The 27,095-nt window shown below is 42.7% G+C and overlaps 1 protein-coding gene across 4 annotated transcripts in view; it reads right to left on the minus strand.

Annotated features, from left to right (window-relative positions):
* The window catches only part of gse1b (Gse1 coiled-coil protein b), a 128,107-nt gene that overhangs the window by 9,886 nt on the left and 91,126 nt on the right, over nucleotides 1–27,095 (minus strand). For 2 of the 4 annotated variants that reach the window (XM_037690511.1, XM_037690504.1), the window contains exons 2-7: nucleotides 14,511–14,708; nucleotides 8,316–8,524; nucleotides 2,567–2,733; nucleotides 2,082–2,282; nucleotides 751–918; nucleotides 243–625 (exon numbers count right to left, since the gene is read on the minus strand). In XM_037690511.1, coding sequence (XP_037546439.1) covers nucleotides 243–625; nucleotides 751–918; nucleotides 2,082–2,282; nucleotides 2,567–2,733; nucleotides 8,316–8,524; nucleotides 14,511–14,706 — 1,324 coding nt within the window. In that variant the 5' untranslated portion in view covers nucleotides 14,707–14,708. Of the gene's footprint in view, nucleotides 1–242; nucleotides 626–750; nucleotides 919–2,081; nucleotides 2,283–2,566; nucleotides 2,734–8,315; nucleotides 8,525–14,510; nucleotides 14,782–16,772; nucleotides 16,783–27,095 lie in introns of those variants that run through there. The other 2 variants (XM_037690518.1, XM_037690496.1) reach the window with 2 other exon arrangements.

The following is a 27,095-nucleotide window of genomic DNA, read 5'->3' on the forward strand; positions in this document are numbered from 1 at the left end:
TTTTAAATACATTTTAGGATGAAAAATGAGTGCAAGGTTTGAACAAATATTTCAAATTCTGTCAGAAGAGATTAAGTTGAACTAGTTTTGTGTTTCATCTGACAATCAGTCTAAAAGTCAAATATTCAGTGTACATTATGCAGGTAAAGTTATAATTCAATCTACTGATTCGTTAATGTAAAGTGTTTACAGGGACCAGAGGTTATACGGCTGCAGTTCAAGGAGGCTGCATGGACACATACCAGCCCGACTGGGCGTCAGTCTCTCAGGCTTGGTTCGTTCCTCTTGTCCCCTTAAAGAATGGAGCTCAGTGAGATAGTGGTTCTCCATGGCCTTGGACGCCTGCAGCTCCTTCTCTCTCAGAGCTCTCTCCTTCTGCCTTTCCAGTTCCTTTTCCCTTTCCTTCTCCTTCTCTCGTTCTCTCTCGCGCTCTCGTTCTCTTTCACGCTCTCTTTCCCTCTCCAGCTCCTTCTCTCTTTCCCGTTCGCGCTCTCGTTCCCTCTCCCGCTCTTTTTCCCTTTCTGCCTCGCGCTCCCTCTCTTTTTCGCGTTCTCGCTCTCGTTCTCGCTCGCGCTCTCGTTCACGCTCACGCTCGCGCTGCCGCAGCTCATCTTCCAGCTGGAGCCTGAAAAGCAAAGTGGACGAAGAAACAAAAGGACGTCAGCGAAATTAGAAAAAAAAAAAAAAAAAAAACACAATTGCGGCAGAGTGCTGAGATCTGCTCCATGCATTTACCAAGGGGAACTTTACCTCTCAGACTGCAGTGCTGACAATGAAGGGTGTGCAAAGTCCCCAGGGTAGCGGACCCCTGGTAGGTGCATGTGAACAGCAGAAGGATGGATGGGGGGTAAAGCTCCCCCTGCTGGTAATGGATAGAAAGGTGACCTTAAAGCAGAGAGGCAGAATGGGTCATCCATCCTGAAATAGAAGAATTACCAGAAAAAAAGACAGAAAAAAGAGAAAGTCAGTCTCCAGTGAGATAATGCAGCGTTTACTTGTTAACCTGTATGCCTCCATCTCCCAAAGAAGGAGCATCACGAGGTCCTCTGACTTTCAAGGAGGCAGGGGTATCTGTCAGTGAAGCTCAATCACCACACAGCAGCCAGGAAGAGACAGCATTGCTGATGCACAACTGTGTTTCCGTGTACGTGTGTGACAACCTCAGCCCAGACCTCATTAAATCCATTACAATGCAGTGTGTATGATGGCTGCTGCAGTTCTATGATCTCGGATGACAAACTAGGAGCATGCAGCCTGTGATGGCCCAAAGCAAGCAGCGCCCTTCTGAACACACACAATCGTGTTTAGAGTGTTTCACATATATTCAGTAAAAATTTCCTCACACTTGCTATAAGATATAACACCAAATCTTATTTCTATTAAGAAATTTTGAAACAGGATCTTTATAAACACTTCATAAATGTTTGAAGGAAATCACCACAGAAAACTTCCTGAACAAGCTCCAAACATACGATTAGAAACATCATAAACTGTAATTCTCTTCTGCTAATTTCACTGGATACGGCCTAATTTGGGTAAAGGTATGAAGAACAGAGCATCACTGCAACATCTGACAGACAAATGATAATGTCCCATCATTCCGCAATAAACTGTAATGTGACAACATTTTACATTCGGCCTTTTAAAAGTATTATGATGTCCCTGACCACCTATTTATTCTTAAAACACAGGCTTTTTACAGGCAGCTTGTCCTTTGTTAATGGATTGTAGAATTTATCTCTAATCTTTGGTGTTGAAAAAAGGTTTTGCATCATACAGGTTAGTTCCAGAAGGCAATTTTCTTAAATCATCCATTTTAATAGATTATGTTGCTTTTTGTTTATCTAGGACTCAATACATTTGTTTGTGCTGCCATGAATTGCATTCATGTCTTACTCTGTTTGACATTTCCTTTGTTCAATAAATTTACAAATAATAAAAAACAAGTAAAACTTGTTACCAATTGGAAAATCTGTTCTACGTTAGCTGTGCAGTAATGGGTTAATCGCAGAGTAGAACAAGATGCACATTACTTTTGCACAATCTATTAACTGGTGCAAGGTCAAAAACAGAATGGTTACCTGTATGGAGTGAATGAGGGGTGGGGCAGGTAGCTGGGGTGGTAATAGGCAGCTGCAGCAGCTGCTGTCGCAGGGTCCAGGCCTAAAGGCAAAGATGGCATCCTAAGGGCATCCTCAGCTGTGGCATAGGGCCGAAATCCCCGGAGGTATTCCTCTGGTATAGGACCGGGTGGCACAGTATTAGGCAACTGTCTAGGCAGGCTGATGATAACAAAGAGGCACGACAAAAGAGAAAAAAACAGAAGTTAGTTGGATTTTTCTGTTTACTGTTTTGTAAATTCATCAGAATTCAGTGAGAAACTAAATGCATTCAAATGGTTTTTCAGCACTAATGTCAACTAGAGGAAAGTGGCTTACTCCAGAAATTTTCTATATGCAGATAAAGTTGGATCCTAACCTCAACCAGTGTAGCTTTCCTTCAGAAAACAAGACTACCGGTACACGTAGAATCGTTAAACACAGAAAACCAGAAACGTTGAACTCACTTTAGGGGCTGAAAACGAGAGTCCTGCATGACGGCACCAGGGGTGAGACCGAAGGCATAGGGGTTTCCCAGGAGGTGAGCAGGGACTGAGGGGCCACCTTTCTCCTGTGAGAAGGTTCCCTCAGCACCCAGACGTTCCCTGCTGGTCCCTCGAGGCCCCGAGTCAGCCTATAGACAGATACAGAGAGCGAGTCTTGGTCATTGTTTGTTAGAACCTGTGACCGTCACGGTTGTCACCACTCATGGAGACAATCCTTTGAGGGGGGAGATGGGAGAAAGAGTGAGCCTGTTTGTGGCCTCTTTTCCCATCTCACACACTTTTACACGATTTCTCACATGGCATCGTCCTGTTAAAAATAGACTGCGTAACATTTTCTAAGGTAATTTATGGTAAAATGAAAGACGCAGGCAGAGTTGTAAAAAAAAAAAAAACAGCTCCACCGTTTTACCTCTAATTGTGAACAAGAGATGACATCTGTATGATCGATGAGGATGCAGTAATGGCAGACAACAGTTGAGCTTCTAGCAATGATGACGACTTTGATCCAAGTGTGTGTGTGTGTGTGTGTAATTTTGCATGTATCCTGCTCAAAGCAACGTCTACAGGGAAGACAACAAAGTCTGAAAAGCAACATCCCACTGCCTCCATTTATGTTTCTTCTCTCTTCCCTTTCACATCCCCTCCCTCCATCCTTTTGGCAGCAAGCCTAGTCTCACTTATTCAATCCCACAACAAGCAAACACAGACACTCAGCAGGCACATACACTGTTACAGAGCTACAAAAGACAACCTGCTGTGAGAGTGGGAGTGTGCGTTCTCAAGCTTTGGCTTTAATTGGTCTACAAATGCAATTGCGCTACTGAACATTTTACAATCCTTACCATTTCTACAAGGACATTGATTATAGAATGCACAATCAAGAAAGATTTCCATGGGAAAAATGGGATATTTATCACACATTTTACAAATCCAGACTTGGAGCTGGCAAGAGAACAACAGGAGAGAGAGAAAAAAGAAAAGATTGAGATGAAGCCGTAAAGCCAGTGAGCTAAAGGAGAAGGCAGTTCTCGCCCCACTAAATTAACCTTTGGGCTCCCTGGGAATAGAAAGAGACCTTACAGCAGTGCTGCTGTCTCTCTCACCACTGCCTTTGATAAAACAAATCCCATTTACTGAGCCATTACCTCCACATCCTCCTCCACAGCCACTGACCCAGGCTGACACCGATGCGCCAACTTCCAATCTTAAATGCCTCTAATGTTCAGACTCCTCACATGACCCTTTGTTTAAACCCCACTCCACACTTTCGAGTAGTCTAATGTTACTGTGCGCTCCGTGTGGTTTGTTGCGCTTCACTTAACACCATGGCACTTTATTCCCTCAAAGCAAGCAGTCTCCTCCACCCCATCCCAATTCCCTTAAAGCTTTATGAGTACAAGGAGAAGGTGGATGTTCCCTGATGGCGTCACCAGCCAAGTGGAAAAGAGGGTCATGTACGTCAAAATCTGCCAGTATCACAGTGTAGTTTGGGAATGACAATTTCTGTTAATGTTTACTCTGCTGCTCATCTTTTTCTTTCTTTTATGAGCCATAAGGTCTTTGAATATATGGGCTGATGTTGCAGATCAATTTTTTAAATATATATACACACAGCAGAATTTTTACCTATATACTGAAATTTAGCATATTCATATTTTGTTCTGGGATCAATAAAAAAATGATCCACAAGTTTAAATAAGCAGTCAACCAATCAGCATGTGCATTTTAAAAATAGAATAGAGCTGCAGACATGGCTGAGTCTTGTATTTATTTTTGCGTTTCAAAACTAGCAAGGCATCAAAACAGGATGTGAACAAAAAAACAAAAGGCAAAAGGCAAAAAGGCAAAGATAAAAATGGATTGTGATTTGGTAATAAATTACTTGTACTTGCTCTAACTTTAAAAGTGTAAAATACCATTTTTAAGAAGGTATTAAGTTTTCTTCTTGCTTGATGACTCAGAGATTCTATTCGATTAGTTTTGTGGATGCTCATATGATTGCATCAGTAATCAGCATTCCAATATTATATCTAAATTTGTTTGCACCTTTGCCATTTATTCACGGTGCTCTCTATGTGACCAATATGTTCAGTAAAATAATCTTTGCATCTATTAAAAAAATTACATCCATACCAGCCAACAATGGCACTCTGTCAAATATTGGTGCTTGAACATACCAAGTAAGGGACTACTATGGTAGATAGATCCCATACTCATACACAAAAGAAGCCTAGATGCAGCCAGTAGAAAATAAGGAATGAATAAAACTGTAAGAAAATTACAAAGTACCAATCAGTTAGCTAATGTGGATGCAACAACCATGTAGCAAATCAAAGTGCACTGGTGTGGCCCTGTGATGGACTTGTGACCATTCCAGGGTGTCCCCCGCCTCTCACACAGTGACTGCTAGAAATGGGCCAACCCGACCCAAAAAGGAAGAAGTGGGTAAAAGATAATGGATGGATGGATACGCTGCTGTGATGATGTTCGGAAGTCCACAGATTGTATACCATGTCATTCACAGACGCTCATTGATTCCATTAGTGGCACAAACGTAGAAAACATAACTAGTGGGTAATGACTTTAAAGTAAATTGCACTGTAAAACAGCTGCTTTCAGTCACCCAAACCTTATCAAATAGTAAAATCACACAACAAAGCTTCATTATTGTCATGGCTGCTTGAAAATCTCTCATGCTAGATGTATTGACAGATCTATGTGTTAATTATAAAATGTGTCAGCTGCAAATATATGCACAAAATACAATCCACAGACCATAATCCAAGAGGGAAAGAAGCTGCTCATCAATTAAAATACCTTCATTACAAGTAAAGGATGGCCAAACTCTAGTTTGTAATTAAAATTTGACTCGGGCAGGTTTACAGTGTATCCTTCCTGACTATACACATTATTTGCGTCAGTAAACCACAGCTTTAAGTCTGTTAAGTAGTTACTGTAAATTGATGCAATTTCCAGGCACAAATTACAGCCAAAATCAATCAACTATACTTTTACAAAAAACATCCACAAATCATATTACAGTAACATGACACAGCCATAATTAAGGTGTTTTTGTGTTATTATAAATTAGCCACAGATTGATTTGGTTCCTTGTTTTATCCACTTAAGTGTTAAAAGACAGCAAATACTTGTTACATAAGAGATCAAGTGCTTAAAATAGTTCAAATAATAATACGGCCGCCTTCCTATCATTACACTTTTTCAGCCCTTATTTATTATTTAAATAATTCTACACAAAAGATTTAGATGTTGCATGTCGTTATTGTAAAAAGCCCATTCTACAAAGACGAAACTTTCTATTCCCACTAGAGAGGTCCTTTAGCGACTCAAGCGCCTACACAATCAACCATTCATGCCTTTTTGACTTCTCACTTGCTGAAAATATATTCTTCACCAGTACCCTGTCACACTGAAACTCAAAAACTCAAAGACACATCCATTAGCAGCCATCTTCCTCAGCATGAGCTAGGCCCCTGTAACCCTCGGTGAAGGTGGGAGACCCTGTGCATTGTAGAGTGCTCGTTTATGCCTCTCAGATGGAGGCATGAATCCAAATTGCCAATTATAAAGCAATTACAGGCTGCAGCGGGAGCAGACTCCCGCAGTCATTAAAGCAAAATGCCAGCGCACTGAGCCATTCCTCCTTCATTGCGTTGCCTGTAACCCTACCTCTGAAAGGCAGGCCCATGTCTCAGTCACTGAAATACTCTTAATATACAAAAAGAGGGCACAGACATTTAGTGGATACTTTACAGGAGCCCCAAAAAGCAGACTACAGACTCTGTGTAAAACCAACTGCTTGGGTTTTTTTGCACTGTAAAATGCTGCTCAGTAGCTTAAAACTTTATTAGTCCGTCTGCATTAAAAAATGAAAACATTTGTATGCGCTTCTTCAAAGTCTTCTGGCTTTTTAAAGGGCTGTAGCACAAATGTTGGAGATGCCACAACGCCAGCTTTCATGACGCATCTCCCCAGTTCCCCCAACCTTTTGACCCCTCACCCCAACCTCTTGTCATCATCACCTCCCTTAACCTCCTTATTGTGCAGCTTGGTGGCCTAGAGCTGCTTCTGGGGGTGCTGCAAACCCATTGACCTGACCTTTTCAGTTTGAGCTTGACCTCCTAGATACACACTCACAGAAATGGCATAAAAACCACCAAAACACATGCATACATTTGAGAATTAGCAACATTTGAGAATTAGCAACACCGAATGAAGACAATGATGGAAGTCTTTGCCGCTTTATTTTTCCTCCTGGTATGTGAAACGGCAACGCTAAAGCAATAAAAAAAACAAAAGGATGTAGTCTTTCTGACAGTTTCCCTGCCTCTACAGCTTCTTTCTGCTTTGGTTGACCCTTGAACTGCAACATTTTGAAAATGCTGTGGCTGCACAGGGTGAAGTTCAGGTGGGGGGTTTCCAAGAGAAAGGACAATGGCCTGAATGCTACCACACATATCTGGCTGATTGACCAAATCACCCACCCCTCACAATCCACCCTTCTGTTTGTCCCCTGGGAACAGTCAAAATGTCCTGGAGAGTTTCCGCATGTTGCCGAGTGCTGCTCAGAACCATGTACTTGGCCTCAACCATTAGCCCTGAGCAGAGATAAGAAGGCTTAAAGCAAGGCCATAATCCATAATCCACTCCTTATCAAAGCAAGCAGCTCTCCCACCTTCTCTCGCCCTCACTAGTGGTGGGTGTCAGGTCGACAAGCCACAGGATGCAGCTGACTGCTTAGGTGATTGGGGTATGGCTTGGAGGATGAACAGAATCAGGACCAGAACTAGGGAGGGACTTCTCTGGGGGACAAGTGGGAGAGGGCCCAGAGGGGCACAGATGTTAACTGCCATTGACGCTGTCACCTCAATGTCCCAGTGGCAGCTGGGATTGTTTGGTGCATCAAGCCACTGAGTTTGTAGAGCTACATTCATAGACCTACCAGCACATAAGCCAAGTATATACTGGCACGTTAGCTGCAGACCTGCTATAAAATCAATTGATCCCTGAAGAGCCTATCTGGTTGTACAATTGTGCTGAGACAAGTAAACAAATAAGAAGATTAGGACATTACTTGGGTAAGAGACGAGAATAACACACAAAGGAAGCACAAGACATCAGAGTAGGGATGCACAATATTATCGGCATGTTATCGGTAACGGTCGATATTAGTGATAAAGTTAAACATCGAACATTGGCCATTCCATCAAAATAACCCACTGATATGAAAGGCTTCTGTTTTAAGTTAATTTTTAATTTAAGAAACTGTCAATTATATCCATTAATGCACTACTACTTATGCACTTTTCACTTGTATCTTGTGAACAGGTTGAGTTTAGATTTGTGAAAATTTACAAATTTGCACTGTTCGAGTGTTGTCATTGTGTTAGAGAGAATAAATGTCATGAATAAATTTGACATTAAACATAATCCAAGTTGAAGTGTTACATCATTTTCAGCCCCCTTTTTGGCATTTGCATTTGGTAGCAGCCCAAACTGACAAAGACCACGCAGAATAATGTAGCATTTTAATTCCACAGTAGAGAAAGCTATGTAGTCTCTGTAAATAAAAAAATATAGGTATTGGTTATCGGACAAAAATCCAATATCGTGCATCCCTACATCTGAGCAACTTAAAGTCAAAGACAAGAAAGTGCAGACTTCAGAAGGGTGTGTAAAAATGTTATACCTGGCGTCCCTCGGTCCGCCACAGGCCGTTGCTCGTTTTTGTTGGAGCAATGGTGACTACAGGTGGAGTGTTTGGCACACTGTGTCCCGCTGGGGGAACCAGGACCGGTCCTGGACCAAGGGGACCTCTCTTGGGTGTACTGACCGGAGAGCTGTGGTTGGTGGCTGGAGATGACACAGGAGATGACTCGCTGCTGATGGAGGATGCAGCTGAAGGAAAAAAAAAAAAAGACAAATACATGAAATATACCGTTTGCTTGTTCCCAATAAATTGAAAATGTAACATGAACTGTGTTCCTTCACAAGTTATTCTGGGCTTACAGAACACAGACGTATAGAATGAGACGGATGGCCACGGATCCTGATTAGCATGACGGTGATCGGGATGAACAGCCGGATCACACAGACAAACACTACAACACACCGTTTAAACGCTAACACTATTACTGTATGTATGTGCGACGCTTACAGAGCTCTTCTCTCATCACAACACGTACACAAGCACAGCAGGTGGTGAAAAGCTGGCCCAATGAGCTTCTCGGCTGTGCTGTAGCTGTGCCACATTAACAAAGCCCTCCAGGGAAACCCTGTGGCGCAGGGTCACGGTCTGGTCACATGCCTCGCTTTCAGCACATCTCGTTTTGCCCTCTCTCTAGCTACAAACCTCAAACATGATGTGCTCACATTAACATACTTCCATTTCAAATTTCATCTTCCTCACCTCCCTCATTTACTCCTTGATCCAATCAAATATATCACCTGACCATTTGTAGTTTATCCTTCAGCCTTCCCTTCTTGTAATAATTTAACTTTGTTACCCCGCAGTGTTTTACCCTACAACATCATATGTGTTCTTTCATTCCATTTTTCTCTTGCAAGCTTCTTCTCTTGACAGTAGTGTGCTGTAAAATCACCTGCTCTCAGAGGAAGTGCAGCATTACACAGTCAAACTGGGTCACAACCCTCTCAATGGGATACGTACACTTTGGTGCCGCAAAAAGGACAAAGAGAAATGAGTGCTGAAGTATGCAAGTAGCATATTTGTGCAACGAAATGCTTATATGCAATTGAATTGAACCGGGACAAAATTACGATAAAATAAAAAAATAAATAAATAAAAAACAGCCAGCAAAACTCATGAGCAGTTTTAGGTTTGATTTGGCTCCAATTTTACTCAAAAAAAATAAAATAACAGATTTCTCCTCATCTGCCATCTTTTTTCTGCTTTGGTTTCCATGGCAACATAACCAAAAGACAACATCAGTTAATACTGTACTATAGGATGCTAAGACACTGAATGATTTCAAAATCTTCACTCTGATTACTACCATATAATAATGAAATAAAGAAATACAGAGAAAAAAAATAGTATAACAGCAGTGAGGTCATGCCTATATGAAAAATCTGTGTTTGAGTGGTGGTGGTGGACTACGTCCAGAGTGGGAAAAAAAAAAAGTAAACAGAAAAAAACAATGTGTGGCAAGACGTGGAAATGAAAAATGATAAGAGATGAGAAGTTATTAGAAAAATAAACAGAGTGCAAAAAGAGGAGCGAGGTGAGAGCTCAGAGAGGAAAGCACAGATAAGGAGTGCAGATGGTGGAAGAGGTTGGGGTGGGGCAGCCATATCTTGTCTGCACAATGGCAATTAGTGGCCTAATCCCCTACAACCCCCCCACCCCACCCCTCACCTCGGAGAGCCATTACTCTCCCCTACAAGACTAGGCCAATCAATAGCAGCCCACTCAGCCTGGGGAATGGGGCTACACTTAATACAGCTCTAGTGTCACATCCTATTCACTCATCTCTCTCTCTCTCTCTCTCTCTAACTCACCCCCCCCCCACCCCACACACACACACACACACAGGCATCATGCATACACAAGGATGGAAGAACAAATAAAACAGGAGTGACGGTGATGGGGTGATCACAGTGATTCTGAACTGCTAAGCAACAGAGCTGTCCTCCATCTATTCCCCCCTCCTCTTTTTACCTCCCCTCATCTCCTCCTCTTCCTCATCCTCAACATAGAGGCAGAGCAGACCACAGAAGAGGCAGTGCTGACTAAATAATTAAGAGCAGGAAAACAAACAGGTAAGGGTAGGATGGAAATAAACGAGAGGAGTCGTCGACCAGCTGCTTTATTCTCTGCCTCCAACTTGAAGAATCTGTGTAGCATTCTTCTTTGATGGGCATACACAATAAAAATAATAAAAATGGTTAAAAAAAAAGCTTCCATTATCCCTTTATTGTTCCCACCACCTTCTAACACCACTCCACATGCCCACTGTGTTTTCATACCCCCTTCCTCATTTTCCTTCTGTTACTCATTGCCTGCTAGCTAGATGCACATTTGTCCAATATAAAGCAGAATTTTTTTTAAAGTCAGTATTTGCTGTGATAGCAGTCACATGTTTGCAGGTGTTCATAAATGAAACTACATAAAGTCATATTCATCATACTATAATGTGACTGGAGAGAAATCATACATACAAGGCATATGACTGGAACCAGCCTAGTTTCATTGCAGCCATATCACCCCCCCCCCCCCCCCCCCCCAACACACACACACACACACACGCAATCTATAGAAAGAAGATGGCCACACATGCTGAGCCTGCAGGGAGTTGAGAGGAGGAACAAAGCACAGGCTTCCATCCCCAGAGTTTAAAATAGGTTCATCAGCTCTCAACCTGCACTTCATTAGCAGCACTGATTTTTACTTCCTTGATGTGCTGGGATGTGCGTGGTGTGATGTTGGGGTCGGGAGGGTGGGGCTGGGAGGCATCGAGGAACAGAGGAGAAAAGTGCAACATTATAGATAAAAGGGAGAATCCAGTTTCAGCTCCAAACTCAGTATGATTAATGTGATGCTCCTTTCTCCATTGCCTCCTCTATTACCAGTCCTCGTTCTCATTGACTACCTCCACACTTGATTGCTCAACCTTATCCACAAACGCACACACACACAACCAACAGCAGCAATAAACAAACCATATAATTTGTGGTCAGAGGCTGTGGCCAAGTGTTCTTGCTTCGACACCTTTTACTTAAGCTACTGACCCGGTGAAAAGGCTGCCACAGTGGGCCCTTTTATTCACACACACACACCAACCCTGCTGGTTGCTGATAGGATGACAGAACCACACTAAAATATTTTAGGGTTGTCCAGCCCAGGAGTCTTCTCTCATCGCCATCCCCTCTGCTGAAACTATCAAGCATACGTCTCATCATGCCAGGAGGAGTCCACTTCTCCTCCACCCTGCCAACCCACCCGCCTCACCCCACATCTCCTCCTCCACCCTCCTCTCTCGCAGCATGCATTACAACAACATCAGCACTTAATTAAACAGTCCATTTCACACCTGGTGTGCATAGCAGTGCCCAGCCAGCCCTGCATCCATATGCCACCCCACCAGCACAAGCCTCAACACGTGCACTCTTGTACACACTCACGAACACAACACACACCAGACTGATGCAAACACTGCACACACCTGCTACCACAGTCTTGGACATGCACTGACAACACAACACAAAGCCTGTAATCTGCATCACTAGGTTGGGGGAGGGGAGAAGCACGCACACACACACACACACACACACACACACACACACACACAGTGTGTGTGTTGCTGTGCCTGTGGGAAAAATGAAGACAGTACAAGATGGCGGATGAAAATAAGGGGAGCGATCCTGTGTGCCTTCTGTCGACTGTACAAACTGTACATGAAAATGCTGCTTCATTTCTGATCCGACTCGTGAGAGGTGGCCGAACTGCTGAGCACAGAAAATCAGAGGGAAGGTAAAGGAAACAAGCGTGTTTGTGAGTGTTTCAGGGACAGTCACGGCCTAAAGGGGTTGCCTTTGAGAAACACACACACGCTGAGCACAGCAAGGCGGTGTGGGCTGCAGGCAGGCTCCAGATGGAGAGGTCAGAGACACACTGCCCCACTGTCCCAGCATGCTCTGGGCTCCCAAAAACAAGGGAAGCCTCTGGCCACACACTCTGAAACACCCACACACACACTCTAACTGAGACTTCTGTTTTCCACAAATCTACTAATTACTTCCTTTCCCTCTTTCATCCATCCAGTTCATTTATCCTGAAGACTTTTATTCTCCCTCCTTTCATTTTTTCCCCACAAAACATATTACAGTTGGAAACAGTCGTGAAACTCTTATGTCTGTGTGTCTACGGGTGAGCGAGAAGAAACACCCGACATGATTAGGCAGAGATCTGCTTAATTAATCAGATATCAGTAGGTCTTCTTTCCTGAGGCAGAGAGTTAGCGGAGTCTGCGAGGGTTTGCTTGCACATGTGATCTGAGTGTAAGCTGGATGAGAGTGTCCTTTATGCTGCTCCGATACTCATTATCCATCACCTCCCCTCTTCAGCATCGCTCTCAATACACAGAGCTATTCATTATACTTGCCTCAGACAAGTGACGATGTATGTGTGTGTATGTGTGTATGGGTGTGTATATAAACAGCAGCCATGCTCAGGGTCTTAAATCAGTTCAGTGTCTGGTGGCAGTGATACTAGTGCTCAAACCTAACTAATTCCTTAAAGCTTTAGAACATGAGTCATGGCATCTCATTTGCACTGTCCCTAAAATATAACCAGAGGTTGAGAAAGAGAAAAAGAGGTTGAGTCAAAAGCTAATGAAAGGACAGCAGGCTGCAGCATGCACAGAAATCACAAGGCTTATAGTTTTGCAAAGACAACTGTTTGTATGTGTGGGGGTGTTAGGGTGTGTATGTTGCCTATAAATACAGGTTGTGCAGACAGAAAAATGACTTGAGCTTCAGGGCCTCATGACTCTCTGCCCACCTTGGAAATGGTGCTCCTTACATGGGCAGTCACACCTAAACTGTATGCTTGACTGCTGACTCACCAAGATATCACTACCTACTCCAGCCAGGCCTTGATAATGAGAAAGGATTTTTTCTTGTAATGAAAAGGAACTAGATCTCTATCAGGAGGAATCTCTTAACTGTATGACAAAGACAAGAAAATGTCCTTCTTATTAGTTTTGTTGATCTGCCCACTCTTATTCTCACCTTGCTTGAATACAAAATAAATGCTTAGAACTTTTTTAATGAAAGACACAATGAAAGAAAGATTGTTTTAACAGAAAGAAAGTGGCTTACAATAAAACTAAAATGCTGGAGTGAATTTTAAAAAGGAGAATCTTTTTTTTTTGTTGTTTGATAAAGAGAGAATAAAAGGCAGAAAGTGGTAGGGCTGACATTCAGTGTGAAAGAGTGACGAGAGATAAAGGAGAGAAAGACGGAGAGGGAGGTGAGGTGAGGTGATTGGTGGATGTGACTGATCTCTTCATGAGGATAATAAATCATCTGCAGGGCTCTGGGTCCCAGACTCCAGCGGGCTGGAGAGCCACACATCCAGGGACAGCAAATAAGGTGGGAACCATCTGATTTAAGAGCCCAAACAAAAGGCAGGCAGGCTGGAGAAGGTGGACCTCCGTGGTGCCAAGGCACAGAGCCCACAGGCACAGGACGCAACTCCAATAAAGCATTGTATTTTACTAAATTTTATGCATTTGGAAATAACAGGGCAGCACGGTGACGCAACTGGTAGAGCTGCTGCCTCTCAGCGAGCAGGTCCCTGGTTCAAACCCCGGTCCAGGGGCCTTCTGGGTGGAGTTTGCATGTTCTCTCCGTGCATGCGTGGGTTTTCTCCGGGTACTCCGGTTTCCTCCCACAGACCAAAAACATGCATGTTAGGCTGATTGGTAACTCTAAATTGTCCCTAGGTGTGAGTGGGAGAGTGAATCGTTGTTTGTCTCGTTTGTCTCTATGTGGCCCTGTGATGGACTTGCGACCCGTCCAGGGTGTACCCCGCCCCTCGCACAGTGATTGCTGGACATGGGCACCAGCGACCCCCGTGACCCAAAATGGAATAAGCGGGTAAAGATAATGGATGGATGGAAATAACAACAAAGAAAACAGAAAAGCTTTTCTCCCTTTGCACCTAAAATTTTTTGACAACACATTCTGAGACCTACCAAGCATGCAGTAAGAAAAGTAAACTTAAAAAAAAAAAAAGCCAACAATTTTTATCTGCGCTAAATTTGTTCTTCTCAATCCACTTTAGAAAACCCCTAGAAATCGATCACACAGTTCGTATGCGCTTGCAAACTTTTAGTGTCACAAGGAGCTGTAGTTTTACCTCGAGGCTCTTCGGCTTGTTTAGCCAGTTTACGGAGGGCTGCGGCAAATCCAGAGTGCGCTGACTGGGCAGCTGGGCTTCCATTTGCTACGATGGAGCCGTTAAGAGGTGACGGGGTGAGGGGGCTGACTGTCGCCGTGGTTCGCGTCGCTGTGGAGATCATTCCTAATGATGGTGACTTTGGCTCATGGCTCATGCCTAAAAGTGGACAAAGACAGAGGAGAAAGGAAACATTAAACATAATACACCTAACAACAAAAGACCAAGCAAAACACTGACATGGGAAAGATTTTTAACTCAAAATATCCACTTGCCAAACAAAACTGCTTATTTTAGAACAAAATATGCCAACAATGCAGGCAAACATAAGCAAGTGGTCTACGGCACCGGGCTGCTTTCTGTGGCACAGAGACAGTCAGGATAGAGTGTTGGTGGGTATCATGACAGCTGGGGAGGAAGGGGATTGGATACTGAGCCTTCGGGTCAAAAGGTGGAAGGTTAGGAGGGCAGCTCACTCTTCCTTTGCTCAGAAAATGTTAGCAACATGCATGTCTGCCAGAGGTCCATTGGCACATTTTACACAGAAGTTATTTTGAGCATGCTCTGATAATACCAAGATAACCTTTTACTCAGTAGTATCAATTTTACATACATGTACACAAACATCCTGTAGTGTGTTCCTTGATGAATTAAAGGAAGAAAAATCATCATAGGAAAGCATGTGCTATATTTGTATGCTTATAGTGCTTGATCAAACAGATGTTGCAAAAAAGGCACTACAAAGAAGACTAATGCAGAAGCTTAAGTAAAAAATAAAATAAATATGTCAGCAACATTCAAAAGAGATATATAAAAAGCAAACTGTTAAAGCAACAACTAAAGTCAGGGAAGATCTGTGGTGGGTTAAGTCATGTAAAATGCAGAAGATGAGGAGGGCTGAGACGGCTGTCCATTTCCTTCCTGTGTATATGTTCATTTGTGTGTGTGTGTGTGTGCATGTTCACGTGTTTTTGTTTCAGGTTACCTCTTAGGGACCAATTTGACTAAAAAATCATGCATTGTGGGAACGAACTGCTCTTTATGGGGACCAAAGCCAGGTCCCCATAAGGAGAAGTCTCGTTGTGGGGTTAGGGGTTAGGTTCAGGACCAAGGTGTGAATTGTGGACATGTTAGGGTTAGGCATGAACTAGTAATGGTTAGGGTAAGGGTCAGTGTTAGGCTATAGAAAATGAATGGAAGTCAATGCAAAGTCCCCAAAAAGTACATTTACAAAAACGTGTGTGCATATATGCATGTGTGTTGTAAAGTAAACCATCTTGTCAGGTCTTCTCTGTCAGCGGAATCCCTAAAATGCCAGAGCAGAGTCATACAGTCTTACATGCTCAAACAAACACATATGCACACATGTGTGCGAACACACACACATGCACACACACACACTAGAGATTGCTCAAAGGACAAGCAAAGTTCGGACTAGTGTTAAGTTTTGCATGACACAACTCTTATCAGACATGTGGAGCTACTCAAAGACTGTGGTGAATCGACACTCATCATACTCTTCAAGCGAACACAGCCACATCCACGAGAAAGAAAACTGCCATCAGAGTTTCTTATTACTGTACATCAACACCATGGGTAGATAAGTAGAAGTTAGATCTGGGTTCACCCCAAAAGCTGAGGGGCTGTAGAAAGATCACGTTCCTTTATGAAGTAGAGCGCAGAAGGGCAAGCACCATGTGTGCATGTGTGTTGAGCGGACACACACCGGGTGGTTAAGTGAGGCATGAGACAGTGAATAGCATTCCTAACACCTCTTGAGTTGTCCTGCCTCTAACCTCCCAGTTACCCAGTGCACTCTGAATGAACCCAGCAAACAATTAATAATGGAATAAACACCGACCACTGCCTGCATAGCAAACAGCAAAAGTTATCAACACCTCAGGTTCAGGACTACACTAAAAAAAACATGACTTTGTCAAGACGATAGAGTATGTCTTCTTGTTCAAGAAAAAGTCAAATAAAGCCTGAAAAGGGAAGTTAAAAACAAAACACCCCAGGAAACTTCGTGGGAAACAAACAGCACAGAGTCAGACCACAGTGCATGCTGTTCCTGATAAACTGCATAAAACCACATTACAGACAACCATATTTGGATGACAGGAAAGCAAGAGACAGACAGCTAGACAAACGCACACATCGAGAGGTCTGGCAGTGGTTCATGAATTCCTCTCATAGATCAAAAGGTTGGCTGAAGCTCCTTACTGCACAAAGAAGTGGAGCCGACTGGATCCCCCATGGCTGCATCCGCACATCAGACCCATCCCAGCGCACGCCGACAGTGACCAACGGGACACACACCATTTTCCTACACGCCTTTCTTTCACGATCTCCGTCTATCTCCTCTTACCCATCCACCCTCGCCCTCCCTCCCTGCCAGCCTGTCTTCCTGTCTCTCGCAAACCGTTTAGAGCTTATCTAACAAAGCAACACACACACTACAAAACTGCCTATCTCTCCCCTCCTCGCACAAGCTCTCTCCCCAAGTGAGAAAACAGAAATTCTTAGGCTAGCAGCTGCTGCGATGTCACATGACCTCATCCCCGTGTTCCCTCCCACCTCACACTCTTCCTCCCTCACTCCTCCTCCTCCCCTCTCAACCTATAATTCCTCAGCCATTTGTAGATAACAGACACAGGCATGCATGCCCTGCCAAAGCAAACTGACTGGGGGGGGTTAGTGGAAGAAGATGGGAAGGCGCTCAGACGATCATCGCATCTGACCTCTTTTCAGGGGTGACAGCACGAGTGTGTGCACATATATGGATGGGTGGGAGCAGGTAGGCAGCCTACATCCATGTGTCTTTTTGAGACAAATGAAAGAAAATAAAAACATGTCTTGGCCTGCGCCAAGCCTGAACATGTCAAAAACTGAAAACCTTTGGTAATAGCCGTTTCTTGTTGATTGTTTTAAGATACCAATCATAGCTTCACAAGTGACAAGTTTCATTGTAAATAAAAATAGGGCAGCTTTACCTCAAACAGGCACGCAAATCCTCTCTGAATCAACATTTATGAACAATCACAAATAAGGATGCTGACCTAAAAACTGTGGACCTGCTAAATTGACAGTACACAGAGACGCACGCTAGAGTCACACTTTAGTCTCCTCTACCCTGATAACAATTCCTGTAAGAGGGTGGTGGGTGGAGGAGTCAGGAAAAAGCGTGAAAAGCATGGGTTAGACTTCCCCTTCGTTGGTCCTGCTGTTATTGCAGGGGTGTGAACCACTTGTTTCTTTAGTCGTTTCCTCCTTCCGTCGCCTGATACTTTGCTCAGAACAGCAAAAAAGCAAAGGGTAAGACGCACGAGCATGAACGGAGGACCACTTCTGGCAAATGCACCTCTGTACTCCAGAGGCCTTTCAACAACACACACACACACAGCATTAGCTATGGTAATATGGACATAAGTAATTGGATTAAACGGTAATTCGGAATAAAAATGTGTCATGTAAACGCCCCATTCGGATTATTGATAGTTGATTCAGGTCGATCTCAATGAATTTGTAATCTGAATGAGACGAGTGGTTTATGCCGATTCATAATCCAAATGGTGTGCATGTAAACACTTAATCTGATCATTTTATTCCGATCGTGGAAAACAGACCTGACTGCACATGTGCGACCTGTCAACCTCACGCATTTCCGCCTGGCTTGATGCTAATATGTCGGGGAAGCAAAACTCATCGGTGAGCGACACAACATTTCTACTGGAAACTTTAAAAGAGCTCAAAATGATCTTTCATTCAGTCAACCTCTATTTATACAGGTTAATCCTATTGAGCCTCGGGGACTCATTTACAAGAGAGACCTGAATTTTAACAAAGAGTGATGACAACAACGACAACAATAAAGGATGCGTACCAATTTATTTATGTTTTTAACAAGTGAAAATAAAATAGTAATTAAAAGGATAATTAAAAAGGAAAGTAGCAATCTGTATCTATTACCTGTAGCTCAATCAGGGAGTGCAGTAACGTCTCCACCGTCATTAAAACCTGGAGCGGGTTCATTTTGGGAGCTCAGGTTTGTTTGCGTTCATCCCGGCCAACTTGGTTTTCCTTGCAAACTTTGCTTGTTTTTTCCTCCCTTTCCAGATACTCAAGAGATATAACTCAAGGAGAATCCTTTTGAACTTGGAGTAAACTCCCCAATATTAAGTGATAGACTGGTCATTTTTGAAGTGATATTCAGTCAAATAGTAATAAATAATTAGTAACTTATTAGCCGTGAAATCAGTCACAGAGCACGTAGCATGCAGAAAAAGGGCAGAAGTCTTCATCCAGGCTAGGTTGAGCCATGGCTTATAAACAACTCTCAAAAACGACAATGTGTGAAATCACTAACATTAACCCACTAAACTTTTGCATGACACCATTTGTTTAGTCTGCTGCAGTTTTCTCAAGCCCAGAACATCCGTGTTACTACATGAATGTATGTGTGCGAAGCGTAAACTGTGACCCTGTTATTGGTGCCACGGGTGTTTAACGTACGAGTCCGAACGGAGTTGAGTCAACTTTGGACCGATTAGAAGCACTGATTAAGCAGACTGATCAGCATACATCGGTCTACGCTCGGCACACTTCCGTTCAACTAGTAATACGAGATGTTCTTCGGTTGAGAGAAGAATGGCAAACTAAATAAACGGTGCCATAAAAAAAAGTGTTAACATTTTTTATTTATTTCACATTGTTGTGTTGTTTGAAGGACAAAAGTTGTTTTAAAAACCTGAAAAACAAAATGGGCTATTGTTTGGCTAGCATTCAGGCAAGACTGGAATTTAACTTCTTACCTTTTCTCCATGACTGGATTAGCAAATTTGCACAAGAATAAACTAAACGTAGGTAAACGAAATCCAAAGAACGAGTTGTTTGTCGTTTATTTTCATATCACTTTCAAAAGCGGAAAAGCACATGACAAGACGGGAAAGTTGTTTCATACGTTTTCAATTTCCAAAGTGGCTCAGTATCTTATTCTAAAATTATGGTTTTTATTACGTCCAGCAGATGGCACTGCTTTAAAGTTAATCAAGTTGTCCTGCCAGGTAACAACATGAGTAAGAGCCCTTAATCTACAGATCCACATAAGAAAAAAAGAAATTAAACGTATTGTTTTGGATTTTGAAAAAGGTTGAGCTACATATACTACCACAAAAAAAAAAAAAAGTTCTCAAAATATCTAAATAAATTAGATTTAGTTTAAAATTGCAGCTTAAATCTAACCTTTTGTTAACCACCTATGGGTAAATCAGAAGTCGGTTACACACCACGCCCCGAGGGAAAACAAAACAAAGCCTTGGAAAACAAAAGGTAGATTAAAATAAACAACATGTAAACAGGATCCACCAAAACACACACACGTGGCTGCTTACACACACACACACACACACACACACACGTGCACGCAAACTAGAACAGATTGCCTGCTAAATGGTATACAGTGAACGCACAATTTTAACACACAGCTGGGAGAAAAGCCGATCACTAACGCCCATACTCAACAAACACACGGACCGAGAGACGCGCACAAAGTTTCACCCTTTCGCTGGTTGGAATGCAGATTACTCACACGCACGCACACACACACACACACACTCACATAAAGTAAATCCTCTTGGCTCCTGTGTGCCCTGGCCAGTGAAGAGATAATACAGCGGCAGCTATAGCGAGTGGTTAATCTTTAACCAGGAAGGGATTTGCCCATCAGCTTGTTAAAACTAGCACTGCAGCGCTGCATCTACCTGATTCAGCCACCACCACGACCTGACAGCATCTAAAGCAACCTGACAGGAGATCACTTATAACTGTGTGCCTGTGCACACACACACACAAGTTAAGCATTGTATTAGCTTAGTAAAGACTATCTAAAATATCAAAGTTCATGTTCAATAATCCAGGTAAAAATCCAACTAAGCTAAGTCAGGTCATCTGGACGGTTTCTTTTTTTTTTTTTTTTGTTGTCGAGACGTTTCGTCCTTCATCCAAAGGACTTCGTCAGTCCGAGGAAGTGATGCTCGTGGGAATGAGTTTGCTGCGGCTCCTCGGACTGATTAAGTCCTTTGGATGAAAAATGAAACGTCTCAAAAAAAAAAGAAATAAACCGTTCAGATGACAAACTTTGTTGGTCTAATAAAAAACACCGTTGCTGCCAAGGAACAGACAAACCCGAGCGTGTGACCTCAAATGAGCCAAAAAAATGTCTTTGTAATAAACAATTAAGCTCTCTGAGAACTTTTTCAGGTTTGTTTCGTTTCACACCCACATTCTTGTAATTACTCTCTTCTCAAGGTTTCCTGATCCTCTTTAGTGTACAACTGGAGCAACAATTGCCAATACAAAAATGCTTACAGTAATAATGATCTTTTGGGTTCTTACAGATATAAACGCAGCTAGGCAAAATAAACGAGGCTGCCATGAACTTGTTGTGTAGCTACAGGAAATATCCATTACATATAATTTCTATGAAGTAGCTTCTGATCCGTTACCACGAAACAAATGTTCTCATCAGGTGGTAAATCCTAAACGACGCAAGACAACGAGCTTTAATTGCAGATGCTCTGTTTTCAAAAACAGAGGCATCACTCTGTGGGAAAGACTACCCTAACCAGAGGCTACAAGTTTAACTATCCTCAGTGACAAAACGACTTGAAGAAGCTCAGCTTCTAATTCAGGAGGGATTTGGAGTCGGTTTGATGAATGCATCTCACCAAGAGCAGTAGTGTGAGAACGAATGGCTACAAAGGTGCAAAAGAAAATGGTTAAGGATCTTTAGGAAAACCTCTGATTTAAGATATAAATGAAACAAAAATACAGTGAGAGCAACTTGGATGAAACCAACCAAGCAAAACAAGTCACAGCCACAAGGCTTTAACTTAAAATCGGGTTTAAAATGCCACATACTGTAAGGAGGATCTTCAAGCTACATGTGTACGAATTTTAAAAAGTCACGCATTTCCTCATTTAGTTTAACTTTTTTCATATTTGATGTTTTAGTGCCTATCATTTTGTTGCTTTAAATCCCACCTTCCAAACTACTGACGTCTAAAAACTTTGGTTTAACTTTCCAATTTATTATCTTGTCCGCAAATAGTGCTCATTGCAATGCGGTTGATCAAGTATTAAAAGTGCTTTCAGAAGAACAGCTGGCAGCAATGAGCCACAACAGTAGATCATAATACAAACTGTGGAAAATCACAAGGAAACGATCAAATGTGACATGTCTGCGACACGTCAGAAATAATTTCAAACGCTGTCTGTCAGGCAATTACACAACAATTGTTAACACGTCTAGGGGGACAATCTCAAGAGTGGATTTAAATGAGAGCTTGCGTATTAACCGTGCATATGGAAGTTTGTGATGATCTCACTCTTGAACACACACCAAATATCCAGGAGCACAGCAGGATAAACCTGCTCTGGTAGTTCCAGCTTTGTTTGACTTCTGAGATGAGATGTCAGAGCAATCTACCCTCGGGCAGTATCCAACGGATGTGTATTAGTGTGTGTGTTTGCACAGGAACATGCACTTTTGAGCACCAACTCTTTTACTCCGTACCAAAAGACAAAGCCCTAATATCAGAGAAATCCTGAAACGGGAGCGCTGTGGCTGCAGAGCAGCTGTATCAAAGGTGACAATTCCACTGGAGAATAAGGTAAGAAGAAAAGAGAGACAAAGAGACACAGAGGTGGTGCTGTGTGTGGGGAGGTGTTAAAGAAGAGATCAATCAAAAAGACAGAAGAGAGAAAAAGAGTATCCCCACTGTCTGAGCTGTCATCATACAGCAGGCTTCCATTATGGAGGCACAGCAAAGCACAGAGAACATCTCCCTCTGACCTGGCTCACACCGTCCTCACGCACACACCAAAATATCTCTGTGCACAGAGCTGGCTTCCCGTCTTCTGTATGGCTTCAACTGGCATGCTCGTGTATGTGCACATCTTGTTATTCAGCCCTTTCCTCCCGTTTCTTTTCCCTGTCACCCCCACTCCAACCTGCTTGACAGCAACTAGCAACACAAACACAGATTTTCCTCTTCTCACCTTCTTATTTTTTTAATTTCCCCTGCAAGCTCATCCAGCTTCAGAGGAAGTCTGTGCGTCTTGAGGGCAGGCTCGAGGTGAGAGGACTTTCTCTCTCTGCTCTTCCACCCTGCATCTCAATAACCCACCCCAACAGCGCCTTTTCCTCTGTCTGTTAATTACATATCAGCTGTGGTTCGGCTCGCTGGGGGTTGCGGTTGTGTGTGTGTGTGTATGTGCATGTCATCTAGAGAGTGTGTAGTTGAGTTCTCTGAGACATCAGCGTGGGCGTATGACAGAACAGTCTGGTTACGCTTCACAACGCTGCTTAAGAGTGTGCAAACCCACACATAAAGAGGTGCACATTTAGCCACACAAACACACATAAGAGCCTGCTGTCTTTGTCTCCGGCTCTTTGTGGTCCATGCCCCTGAAGTCAAGCTGCTGCCTGCACGGCTGTGCCCTCACAGTCGCTTTCTGAGGTGGGCACAGGGCTCACTCTCCCCTGTCGAGTAGCTCAGTCCGAGTCCAGCAGTTTGATTTGAGCAGGCAGGGAGTCAGCTTCTATTCACCGCCAGCATCACCACGTCCTGTTGAAGCTCTCTGTCCCTCTCATTAACTCAACCTTATCTGCTACAGAGGCAGAGGAAACGGTGGCAGTGTGGCTCCCTCTACAACAGACGTTAGTGAACTCAACAAAAACGACCTGCCATGGAGCTTATTGTGGTATCTGCACCTGCGGTGTGCCTCATTGCACGCGTTGCCACATACCATAAACACTATGTGGACACACACACACAAGCAGCCCACATGTTACATAGACCTGGTTGAACTGTATGGCTCTGCACTTCTATTCTCACAGCACCAGGAGACCCCCACTGCATGTAACGTACTTTGGCTTGTTAACTTCTTACAACTTTCTCATTTCTTCTTTCTTACACTCCCTCCATAAAGCTCCTGAAGAGATGAACATTGCTTTTTTGCTGGCTCCTCTACATCTACTCTTCACTTTATCCTGCCTCTCTACCCTATTCTCCATTTCTCTCTGTGATGTACTCTGCTAGGTTGTAGCTGCCTAATTAGCACTGCAAGTGCTCTGCATGGGCCCTGGCTCCCTAGTGGCTCCAGCGTGTGTGCATGCACACATACACACACACACACACTACTCACTTAACTTTCTGCTGCCAGGTCCAGTTGTTGAGAGTTACCCTATTATAATCCTGTAATTGGTATAATTGGAGTGTGTTCCTGCTCGTACATGCATGTGCATGTCCAGGAGCAGGAATGCTGAGCGATTTGATGAGTGAGCCTCTTGTATCTGGGTGGACAAGAGACAACTCAATGCCACTGATCAAATAAATTCTCTTTGGAAATCATGCCATGGTTGTAATTCTTCACAAATCATTTGGCATTTTGAAAACGAGACAAGAAGAAAAAACACAAATGTTGAGGATAAGCGGTGAAAATTTGGACATTTGTCCTGATTTAGTATGAAGGAGTACAGGTACAATCTTACATGACACTATGTTATAGTCAGAGTAACACAAATTAAAGCATAAAGAATGAAAAACTGGTAAATGGTTCATGTTTTGAGGATCGTTAAGACCCTACAGCTAAAATTGCTTCTTTCGCTAATAAATCTGGAGACCTTTGCTTTCAACTTCATTCAGAGCTGTAAAAGTTCCACATAATTCCTTAGGCCTCCTACTCCAAAGTGGAAGCACACTGATGACACTTTCTTGAATGTAATGGCATTGGAAGAAAAAATATCTTTAAGCACACTTTTTTGTTACAACTTATTTGATAAACAAATTGCTTAAGTTTCTATGCAAAATGTAAAGAACAAGCCTACGGTGATGGCGTGAAGCTTGCGTGTGCAGCATGCTCTGAACTAAAGCCTAAATCGCTTTTAAGAAAATCAAAGTTCATGACGTTGAAATGATCTTTCCTAGAAGATAACTTCTGCTATAAAATAGGCTGGAGGACAATTAACCTTTCAGTTGTATATTATCAGGCTTGTTTGCTTGTATAACAGTGGGTGTCATTTGTGGAGTAAACGCCACTTAGATTTGTAAAGTTCCTTAGTCTTTCTAGGATTTAAATAGAATATTGGTTGATTAAAACCAATTACAAAGCAAATTTAAAAAAACAACATTTTTTGTTGTTGTGAATTCAAACAGATTAGTCTTAAAAGCTGACAAGTATATAAGCTGCTTTATAGATTTTTGCACTCGCGCATTTTATTTATTTATTTTTTTTCATTTACCCGTTATTTATACAGGTAGCCTCATTGAGCCACGAGAACTCATTTTCAAGAGAGACCCGTTTAGGGAGCAGATGGGGGTCAAGGGCCTTGCTCACGGGCCCAGGGTAGGGCGAATGAGGGTGGAGGCATGTGTGGGTGCTTCACCTACCCCACCCACATTTTTGATGTTGTCGGTACCGGGGCTTGAACTGGTGATCTTCCGATCACAGGCCCACCTTCTCTAGGGTCTGCGCCACCACTCCCCCAATCTAACTGGGTCTGTTGGCAGACCCAGTTAGATTTTTAAGAACACAATTTTATGACAACTCTTTAAAAAGGCATGTCCAAATGACTCGTCGACTGATAGGCTGATCAACTACAACTAGAAGTTCAATGATTTTCAGTTTCAAAGATTTTAACAAGTCCTGTCCCTCGCTACTTCACAGCTCGACTTTCGCGGACTCGCTCTTTTGTGGTTTTTCAACGATTGTCAACTTTAATATTACTCACGACTGGGAAGGTACGGGATAAAAGGTTTAAAAAAAAAATAAAATTAAAAAAAACTTCATACAGGCACCATTATTTCTTACTTCTTTCAATAAGCCTACACTGTACAGCCAGTCAAAAAGAACTACACTACCCAGAAGCCAACAGTGCTTCCGGCCGCTGCTTTCTGCTGAAATGGAGGGAAAGTTTGTTGCAAATCTATGCTATCTATTAAAACTCTCAGAACTGGCAGGAAAGCCACAAATAATCCTGAAGCTGAACTCATTCGAAGCTGAACGCATCCTTCAAGTTGTACCTGGGCTGCAGATTATCTGGGCTCAGTGTGACCCAGAATCTGGGGGCTGCAGGGGACAGACAGTGGTGGGGTTTGGCCTGGTTCTGGTTGTGCGGTGCTGGTCCGAACCAGGCCAGAGGTGGTGTGCAACATCCTGGGTAGTCTTGCATGAAGAGTGTCCTTCCTGAAGCGGCAGCACGCACACATCAACCTGGACGGGGCGGTGGGCTTCATCATGCTGCAGGGTAGTCGAACAGAACAGAGCTTCTGCAGGGCTGGTGAATACCCATGTAAAATTTCCCAGTGCTGTACAGTACATATACGTATGTTGTTAAAATGACATATGCTTTAGAGTTTAGAACATTGCAAGAGTGTGGCAAGAAACCTTTCTAAATACAGTGTTACCATTTTGCGGATTTTCACTTATCGCGGGGGTCTCTGGAACGTAACCTCTGCAATAAATAAGGGGCTACTGTAACAGAAAAAAAAAAAACTGGGACTTTTACTGCCTCATTTTTTCTGCATACTTTACGGTGAACTATGAAACTGAAGGCAGAGGAAACAAAATATCGATAGGTATTCTCTGAACAGACGACAAATTTTAAATAACCAAAACATAAAAATAAAATATTAATCAACCATTTAAACAGTAGTTTCCAAACTTTTAAACCTCTGACCCTGAAAGGATAACTGTGACAGAAACTTTTGACCTTATCAGTGTTTGACATATAAAAACAATACAACTTTAGCAATTGAAACAAGACGGTGACAACACAAAAAAACAACACAATTAACACTTTTGTATTTCTGTTCTTAACTTTTCTAAGAATATATAAAAAAATTGCAACCATTATAGAACTTAATTTATGGCGATCACTCAGGACCATCACCCCCACTTGACGTCTTATAACCCACATAGGGGTTCCTATCCCAGCTTTGACAACTACTGATTTAAACAAAAAATAATTATTAAAATAAAAGCCAAACTTAAGAGACAGCATCCGTCAAAAGCATGCGAGTCAAAAAACACTACAGTTTACATAAAAGCCATGCTCATGTATTCTTTTAGAACATGATCCAATTGCGTACTTATGTCCGTTAACTGCATTATTGCACAACGTGTCAGTCAGAGGCAGTGCGGAGGGGAAGCCCATCTGGATGATGAGAAACCGAGATAAGATAAAGCACTATGGAAGATGTGAAACAAAACAGAATTTAAAAGAGTCCAAAACGGACACTCTTTAGTTATGCAAATACAAGCCAGATTAAAAAAAAAAAAACAACTTTAGTTGGCAGCCAGTTTCTCCGTCAGGAGCAACAACAAAGGTTTTCATCAACATGAGCATGAAGCTCTATCCAGGAACTGATCAAAAATACTTGGCCACAAAACGTATGTATGTCTGACCTTGTTCTCATACACAAAAAGGCATGCTAACAGGGTGCCGTGTACAATAGGACAGTCAGCTGATGTAGCAGATACCAC

The sequence above is a fragment of the Nematolebias whitei genome, chromosome 2, assembly GCF_014905685.2.
Source record: "Nematolebias whitei isolate Nwh7 chromosome 2, NemWhi1, whole genome shotgun sequence".
NCBI lineage: Eukaryota > Metazoa > Chordata > Actinopteri > Cyprinodontiformes > Rivulidae > Nematolebias > Nematolebias whitei.